The sequence below is a fragment of the Ammospiza nelsoni genome, chromosome 4 (assembly GCF_027579445.1).
Source record: "Ammospiza nelsoni isolate bAmmNel1 chromosome 4, bAmmNel1.pri, whole genome shotgun sequence".
Taxonomy (NCBI): Eukaryota; Metazoa; Chordata; class Aves; order Passeriformes; family Passerellidae; genus Ammospiza; species Ammospiza nelsoni.
In genome coordinates, this window is record NC_080636.1 from 14612073 (window position 1) to 14621681 (window position 9609).

General features: G+C 39.9%; 1 protein-coding gene across 2 annotated transcripts; it reads left to right on the forward strand.

Annotated features, from left to right (window-relative positions):
- Positions 1-443: 443 nt before the first annotated feature.
- FGFBP1 (fibroblast growth factor binding protein 1) lies at positions 444-8771 on the forward strand. 2 transcript variants are annotated; one of them, XM_059470597.1, is made up of 3 exons: positions 444-584; positions 2940-3020; positions 7650-8771. In XM_059470597.1, exon 3 carries the CDS (start codon positions 7675-7677, stop codon positions 8389-8391), a length of 717 nt encoding a protein of 238 aa, XP_059326580.1. In that variant the 5' UTR covers positions 444-584; positions 2940-3020; positions 7650-7674; the 3' UTR covers positions 8392-8771. The 2 variants fall into 2 exon arrangements, with proteins under 2 accessions (XP_059326580.1, XP_059326579.1); XM_059470596.1 differs by lacking the exons at positions 444-584; positions 2940-3020 and adding an exon at positions 6028-6087.
- Positions 8772-9609: the final 838 nt, after the last annotated feature.

Below are 9609 nucleotides of genomic sequence, written 5' to 3' on the forward strand. Positions count from 1 at the left end.
AATGGCAAATATTTATACTTCTTTGAATTGTTTCAATGTCAAGCAAACTTTTTTAAGGTCAGTCTGACATACTTCCACGATAAAATTAAGGGAGAGGAGACATCTCAAATTTCCCTTGTTTGAATTCAGAAGGCCGCCTCCTGCCAAGGCAAAACCCTTTGTAAGCTCCATTTAGCATCAAAATTTTGGGTGTTCTCTTTATTGTGCAGGTTTTTTTTCTCTGTATTATCTCATTAAACAAGAGGAATTTCCTCACTATTTCAGAAACATTCCTAATGACCATCACGGGCTTGGATCTGCTTGAATGAGTCAAACCCAGCTGTGTTTTTGCGGAAACCCCGCTGTCCTTGCCTGCAGAGACAGAGCAGCGCTCTGCAGGTCTGGGAGTGAGCTCTGCCTGCTCCAGCACGGTCAGAGAGCAGCTCAGTGACACATCAGCCACTGCTGACTGCACAAGGAGCTGGGAGCAGAACCTTGGTGGCAACGAATGTCAGGATCTCTAAATCAGAATGCTGCCAGGATAATGCATCACGTAAATAAAGAAGCACCACACGTAAAAACTACTGACTTCATAGATGAAGAAGGTAAACAGTAATACTGGGCTTAAAAATGATGGATAAAATTATTAAGCTGTTAGTTTCACTTAGAGATAACCACTATATGAAGCAGCAGCTTTCACTCAATTTACTAATGTCTGAGGAATTTAGTTCTTAAATTTAAATGTGAACCTCTGCATAAACTGGAGTTTGCTATAAAATAACCTTACTATTTAATCTTGTAAATTGCTCTTTTTTAATTAGCTTAAAATATAAAGCAGTCATTTGATTTCTGTTGTTCTCTGATTAACTTACAGTTAATACTTATTTGAATTAAATAGTGTTTGTTTATTTTTATTTGGGTTTCATGATATTAATTTTCATGTGGGTGCTGTTCTGCCAAATTCAGTTGTCAGTTTTGGCCAGCTTGTGAAATAATTGGATGGTGCTAGTCTCAATGAAAAGAGGCATCTCAATGATGCCTTTTAAAAATCTTTATTTAACTAATATGAATTTAATCCCAGGTCAGAAGTAACTGAAAATTGTTAACTGATAAGTTTGCTTCCACTTCTTTCAAATAAGTGTGCCTCCATGTAGAATCATTAATTAGCAGACCTCAGTGGACTGAAACCATCACTACATTTTAAATTAAACAGCCCCTTCCAGAGGAAGGCCAGTAGGCCATGGAATCATTTCCTGACGTGTTGGGCACAGGCAGGGAGCTGCAGGAGAGCTGGTGAAGGGGTCTCTGCCTGTGAGACAAGCACTTTATTGCTGTGTGGAAGGGCTGCAGCGCTCAGGGCTGATAGCTCACTGCCTTTTGTTACTCCTCAGCTCACAGAGTCGAGCAGGAAATGGAGTTTCAGCTCCTTGCCCGAAGCTTGCTCACGCAGGGACGGGAGTGCCCGAGCGCAGCCCTCAGTGCCGCACACAGTGACTGCTCCGGGGGCAGAGCTGGGGCCGCCACTTCTGCCCATGGACACACTTGGTCCTTCAGCAGGAGTTCCGACAGAAGTGATGGCACCTACAGCCTGGGCCTGCTGTGTTTGGTTAGTGAACAGCACCAGAACTGGCTGCTTGGTTTTAATCACAGCCAGAATCCCATATTGATGATGTGTGTGCCTAGACACCACAAATTGTTTGAGTGCTTGTATTGAATTGAATTGACAGTACTGATGGACCTTAATTTGAAATGTAAGCAGCTCTTCACATCACTGATCCTGGGTTTGTTTTAATTCATTCTGCCTGAGCATTTGCACAGAGAAAAACATCTTGTTGCCACACTGATGACTGACAAATGGCTGACATTCTATGGAACCTTATTTTTAGATGGTCAAAGGAGTCCAATCAACCATTTACTATTCACAAATAAATATTATAAATATAAATTTTATAAATAACATATAAATAATATAATATAATATAATATAATATAATATAATATAATATAATATAATATAATATAATATAATATAATATAATATAATATAATATAATATAATATAATATATATAATATAAAAATATAAATTTTTTATACAAAAGTTTTACTGTTTGTTTATAAAATTTAGTTTTTATTCTGTGAGGAAAAAGCTATGAATGAACAGGAGCCTCTTGATGTCACAGAGAAGACACCACATGAAACTGCAGTTTGCAAATAATGCACCACTGCAACTAATAGTATAAATGATAATAATTTCCTATATAAAAAATACATATATGTGGATAATATTTAAGCAGCAACAAGAACTAACTGAGAAAATACTGTGCTTCTTCCACACCAATGAATCGTAACATAATAATAAGCATGAAACCTCTTCTTCTCTTTGCTTAAACAGCAGAATTTAATTATTGATTTAATTATAACAGTTCTGATGAAAAACTAAAGATGCTAATTACCTGTCTGAAATTTGAGACAAAAGGCACAGGAGTATCTCTGGTCTGAGATTTTCCATACAGAATTTACACTGGGATTTGAGTATCTATGTTTGTAATTCTCAATGACTACATTTATTTGCCAGTGTTGCCAATTTTTTCCTATGCCTTTTTATTTTAATAACTAAACAGCTCTCCATAAGTTTTACCTTGCCAAATTGGCTGTTCAGGTTTGCCATTTGTTGCATGGATCAAATTGTCTTTTGATGAATTGTCTGCACTGTTTGTTCTGGGGCAAATCTGTGCATGCAGTTTACAAGCAAACAGCATTTCAGCCCAGCAAAGGGCACAATTAAGGGGTATTTTAAGATGTGCATGACAGAAAGGAAAAAATGCTTTTTTGGAAATTATATTATAAACAGGTTTTTGCATCAACTTTTTTGTTGGCAATTAGGTACTAATTAAGCATCTAAGAAATTGAGCTCATAATTTAATTTTGTGTACTTTCTTTTAAAAATGAAAATTGAAGGAAGTGGCTGTTCTGATCACCTGATAGCACAGCTCCCAGAAGGATTTCTGAGCTACAGGATGAATGTGTACTACATGCCAGGTAGGTAGGAGACATCCACAAAGCATCTGTTATTATCTAATAACAACCAAACAAAAGAGATATTCTGAGGGCATAGCAATAAAACTCCCTGATGTCCAGACCAACCTCCATAGGCTGAGGCTGCTTTTTATGCACCTAAATATGTAAATCTTGGTTTCCTGAGATTTTTAAATCATCTAAGCAGGTCAGGCAAGAGCTCCAGCTGGCTCAGACAGATTATCTCAAAGATGATGGTGCCCATGTCAACAAACACCTGACTGCAGAACTCTACAGAAGCTCCTGCACACCACAGATGGGAAGAGCTGACATGTCCAGCTTGCCACAACCTCAGGGAGGGAGCACCAAAGGAAGAGAAAGCAGATTTTCACTTTTGCAGCCTTTTCTCTGCCTGTCCTCCCCCATTTTTGTGAAGTAGGCTCATATGTCCCATTGACATGGAGCAGCTGAACTAACACTGACATTGAAACTTATTTTGCTTGTCAAAGCCATCAAAACAGGGAATTTTGAAAGTGATGAATGGTGGAATGCTTAAATATTTTCAATACCTTGTGGTTAGTCTCACCAATAAATGGCATTTTGTAAATGCAGACAAAAAAATTGTTGCAACATCACCTGCAAGAACATTCCCTTTCCAGGTGAAGAACATCTGGCATCTCCTAGTGAATATCTCTGAGAAAGTGTGTGACAGAGCTGGAACAGGAACAAATAGCTCCTTCCTGTAAATCAGTGCTTGGTCACATTTCCCATGGTTCTTCAATACTTGTAACCTCCCTCTCTTACCTGTCTGGACACATAGTTCAGCTGCAGTAGGAAGGTGGTTTGGTGAGGTTTTTGGCTTGCTGAGGGTTTTGGCTTTGGCAGTTTGGTGAGGGTTTTGGCTTTGGCAGTCCCTTGCCAAAAGAGCAGCTTGCTCAAAGCTCTCATAGCTGAACCTATACCCTCATCTGCCAATATTTTAATTTATATGTTTATTTGTGTTTGCCCAAGTAATCGGGCATGTTAAAACTGCACCTAAATTAGTACCAGAACATGAGGTTAGCATGGCCCTTTGTTTTTATGCTGTCCCCAGGGTAACTAGCCCTGATGAGAGGCTCATTAACTACAGCACACAGCCACACTAATGCAGCTGCACAGTTTTGAGGATCCCACAATATACTAAATGCTTCAGATGGTGCTGTGCCTACTCTGGGGTATTGGTTTAGGATTCCTGGGCATGACAATGTCTGCCTTACTTACCTCTTGCATTGTCCTACTTCTCTGATTCCATTCCACCACACATTATTATTTATTTTCTGATCCCTGAGTCATCCCTGCCCCTAATTCATCATCCCTTGCCAGTGTTAACTACAAATCTTTCACATTTAGTGGACTCTTGCAAATAGTTTCATACGTACTCATGCCTATCAAAAGTGCACGGGGCACATCTGATAGCTGAACTCAATCAAAAAGCAGACATGTCTTGGGAGATAGCTCTGATATACAGATCAAACTCTTTGGTTTTCAAGTAAATGCATCCCATTCTCTGCATTTCTGTCCTGCATGAGTGGCAGAATTGCACTCTCTCTTCCTAATTTTTGTTTGTGATTTTTTAAAGAAAGTTAACAGTCTCCTCATTGCCAAACCAGTCTAGACAATACCTTGCCTACAGCTCTGTCCCTTCATATAATTCCACTTACATTGGATGGGAAAGAACCAAAGAGGAATGCCTGTCTATACCTTACACCAGTTTCTGCTTTTCTCTCTTGCATTCTTGTTTTATTCTGATATTTCCCAAGCATGTACAACAAATGCCTTACATTTCTTCAATAAACCTGAAGCAATGAAGCTACAAAGAGGGACTCCTCTCCCCAGCTCTGAATGTGTTTTTAGATTTATCTAATGCTTTTTCTTTCAATCTGGTCCCATAATGATGTAACACACACCTTTCACACACAAAAGTTGGCAGAGAGGGGGGAACATAGACCATTGCTGTGCAGCTGAACCTTAGACCTGTCTGTCACTAATTCTGCAGGAGTTTGAATTTGTTTCTGAGTTTCATGCTTATGGACACTTTCCTAAATGCAGTCATACAATCAGAGAATCCTAGAATGGTTTGGATTGGAAGGGACCTTTAAATACCATCTAGCTCCAGCCCCCTGCCATGGACAGGGAACCTCCCCTGGACCAGTTTGCTCAGAGCCCATCCAGCCTGGCCTTGAAAATTCCCAGGGATGGGAAGTCCACAACCTCTCAGGTTAATCTATCCAGTGTCTTATCACCCTTATAAAAAACTTCCTTCCTCCTATTTTATCTAATCCAAATCTCTTTCAGTTTAAAGCCATCACCCCTTGTCCTGTTATTACATGCTCTGTACAAAGTGCCTCCCTGGCTCTCTTGTAGATCCTCTCTAGACACTGAAGGGCTGCTGGAAAATCTCACTGGAGCCTTCTCTTCTCCAGCTGACTCTCCTGCCCCAGCCTGTGCTCTCAGGAGAGCGGCTCTCTGATAAACTTAGTGGCCCTCCTCTGGACTGGTATTCCTTACTACTCAATAGTTCCTTATTTTGGGTGTTTGAAGTTCTTCAGTGCCAGTTTTTGTGACACGGGGTAACAAAAAGTTCAAAAGGTAACTTAGAAATGCTTTGTGGAATTGTTTTCATTATCATTATCAAATTCTGCTAAGCACAATGACAGTGCAACGTGTTGAGGGCATTGCAGGACGCATCCCTCAATAGCTGGTAAAAGAGACTTTAGAGAAGCTCATGATCTGATAAAGTTCTTATCATTGTTCAAGAGCAGGGAAGGACTTGGCCAAAGGAACACCCAAATTACGCAAGCTCACCTTGCCGCCCCCATAGCCAGGTGCTTTTTCTGTGCTGGGAATGAGGACTGGCACTTTTCCAGGGAGGTGTGTCAGAGGTGGGTGAGCATGGCCCTGCACAGTCCTATTGTGCTGTAACAATCCCTCTGGAGCCCCGAAGGCGTGTCCCTGCCTTTAAAAACACCCGCTGCTCCTGCAGCAGCTCCGGCTCTTCTGGAGGAGGGAATCGCACCGGGAGCTGCGCCTGGGTGTCCCAGCCCCCTGCAAGGTATGCACTGCACTCACCTTCCCTGTGCACTGCCCCACCTGCAGCAGGAGGGCACTGGGAATTCCTCATCCATTTAATGCTGTGTTTGCTGTGCTTGCAATGGAACTGTGAGTGCCACATGAGGTTCCCAAAGAGGGGTTCATGGAAGGAAGATTTGGGTATGGCACAGGGCATGAAGCAAATCGAGTGAGAACTAAGTACAGCCTGCTCATAGATGCTGCTACCTGTCCATTCTGCTTTCTAAATTAATTTACATTAATTTAGATTATTTATGTATTTAGATTATTTCAATATTTGCAGATAACTGAATGCTGTGTTTGCTGTGCTTGCAACAGAACCGTGAGTGCCACATGAGGTCCCCAAAGGAGGGGTCCATGGAAGGAAGATTTGGGTATGGCACAGGGCATGAAGCAAGTCTAGTGAAAACTAAGTACAGCCTGCTCATAGAAGCTGCTACCTGTGTGTTCTGCTTTCTAAATTCATTTACATTAATTTAGATTATTTAGATATTTGGATTATTTAGATATTTAGATTATTTCAATATTTGCCATTAACTGAATGCTGAAATAGATACTTTGTTAGCCTGGCTGCACATTCATTTCTGCTTTCTAACACAAAATCTTGGCTACAGAGATAACTATGATGGAAACATCTTAAAAATACATTTAGGATTTTGATCATCAAAATACCAGGTTTAAGCCCTTCTTTCATCCTGAAAGCTGTTTTATAAAGGCAAACACCTACAGAAATAAGCATGCTCTGTGCAGATGCAGGGATCACCTTGACAATAATTTGCTAACTAGCTAAATTTCAGAACTGAAGTTGCACATTTATGCCTGCAATTTTGTGGCTTTAAGCACAGCCCAGTACTCTGCAGGTTATCTTCAACAGCAAAAAGGTAATTCTCTTTGTCTAGCAGTCAAGGTGGAAAAGAATGCATCAAGAGTTACTTTTTGCTGTCTGGAAAGACAACCATAACCAACGAAGACAACCAATTTTTTTCAGAGCAAATTTAAATACTGACATAACCAGTGAATTACAAGGATTTTCAGGATGCCTACAAAATAGTTTGCTTCAACTTGAACCCAACAGTTTCCTTTCTGTCTGGGATATTTTTGAAGAATAGCCAGAGGTTGGAGTCAAAAATGCTTATGAGTCATTTCACAACATGGGAGATTGTGGGAACAACTGCTTTATTGTTATAATTTAAGATATCGATCTGAGATTGACAAATCCAAAGTCCAAATTTCTTCTCTGACTGCAGAAAAGATTTTAATTAAGGTACTTCAGTCACTGGGCTGTAGCATGCCCTGGCAGTGACTCTTCTGTTCCCCATTGCATAGATAAAGTAACTGAAAGTTACTCCACAGCCTCTCACAAGGGTAATTCATAATGGTATTTAAACCAGGTATTGTTTACACAAAGGACAGATCATTTTGCTGATAACATCACTTTAATAGGTACCAAAGTGCAGTGCAATGCCATGTCTGAAAAACTTCCACTGTCAAATGTAATATAGCATTAAGTGAAAAGGTTTTTTATTGTTTTGTTTCTTTTTGAAGGAAGATACCAGGCAGGACAGAGACCATGAGGATCAAAAGCTTTGGACTCCTTTGTGTGTTGATGCTGGTCTCCGAGATGCTCCTGGCCAACTGTGAAAGGCAGAAGGAAAGAAAAAAGGGAAGACAAGGCATAGAACATGGTGGAAAAAAACAAAAGGAATCTAAACAAGGAAATGAAAAGGGGCAGAAATCAAAAGGAGGAAAATCATCTCTTAAAGGCAAGTTTGAAACCAAGGAAAATGCTGAGTGCACGTGGTCAGTGCTGGACACAAACGCTGTTACTGTGCAGGTGCGGTGCAGGCAGGGGGACAGTGAGTTCTGGTGTGAGTTCTCTGGAGACCCTTCTGGCTGTGCACAGTATGCAGCAAACCAGAAATCCTACTGGAGACAAGTCTCCCGATCCCTCAAGAAGCAGAAGCAGATTTGTCAAGACCCCAAAAGTGTACTAAAATCCAAATTATGCAGGAAAGGCCCACGAAGTGCTCACCTCAGGCTGACTCACTCAAGCCTGCTAACAGCAGAGGGTCCTGCCAGAGAGAACACAACGCATCACACCAAAGAAGTTGTTCAGGCTCCAGCAGATGCCTCTGTGACTGAAAAAAGGCTTGAACAGAGTCCTCAAGACTGCGTGGAAGATGTAGATTACATTGACCAGAAAAAGGTGGCTGAGGAATACTGTCCAGAAGGTTTGCTTTCCTTCTGCAACTTTTTTATCACAATGGTCCAAGACAAGCGATGCTGAGGAGGTGTTTCTAAAGCTCTAAATCAGGAAAGTCTGGTCTCTTTTAAGTTACTGAAAACCATTGCAGATTTTATTCTTATGTTTTATAGTGTATATAAGCAAGAAGGAATATATTTTTCTGATTTTGTATATACACAACAGACTACCACATTTGAAGATGTTATAGATGCTATGTGCCCACAGATTGCTTCCCAATGGATGTGTTACCAGTGGATGTTACATGCTCTGTGCAGAAGTGTATCTATCAGTCATCTCCTTGGCCCTCTTTGAGCTGTGCTAGCCAAAGGGATGAATTCAGTGCCATGCACTTCTTGGTAATGTACCATGCTTTCGACCTAAAAATTATTAAGAAAAATAAACTTCGAAATACATTAAAAGTATTTCCTCCCTCTCTCTGTGTTTTACTAGATTTCTCTATAAGTGAAATATATCTAAGTCAAAGAATGAGTTTCCAGAATATCTATGTGAAGTGTTGTTTAAAAGTAGTTTTAAAAACACTTCTGCAACTTTGCAGACTTCAGCTTTTGATAGCGAGCTACATTATCGTTAGATTTTCATCATTGTAGTAATGAAGGGCAACAAAATTTTCTGACTTGTCAATAAGTGTGCAAATCTTCAGTTTTTAATCTCACCAAAGGATGTCAAAACACTTTGACAACACCAATTCCCTCTTTTCTCCTATAGTCTGAAGCACATTGTACCAACTTTCTGGTAGGTAAACAGAGGCACGGGGCTAGAATGAGTTATACAGGTTGTACACAGGCCCAGGACTGGATCCCTTACTCAGCAAATAAAGAGCTCATATTCAACACTGCCTGCAGGGTTTTTTGAAATTATATATTATTTTATTTTTTCTGTATGGAGGACACTAATATTTATCTGTTCATTAAACTTCATCTGTGTTGAAGATGAAGTCTAATGAAAAAACCCAAACAAGCAAACAAACAAAAACCCACAACATAAAAACCCGCCACAAAATTCCAAGAACAAAGATTTTAAAAAATGTAAAGCTAAATAATGACAACTGATCTTTGCTAATTTTTGAAAATTCAGCTGGAAGAACTGTAAGATACTTATGCTTTTCTTAAATACAGCTTACACTTTTCTTGTGGATCTGAGCACAAAAGTATGATCTTTGCTAGTGATCCACTTGAGGAAACTTGAAATTTTTATGAAAAACAATTTCCCTGATAATTTCTAGCAAATTAAACTGGGATT

Coding starts and splice junctions, on each gene's coding strand:
- FGFBP1 (XM_059470597.1), top strand. CDS start 7,675: ATGAGGATCAAAAGCTTTGGACTCCTTTGTGTGTTGATGCTGGTCTCC.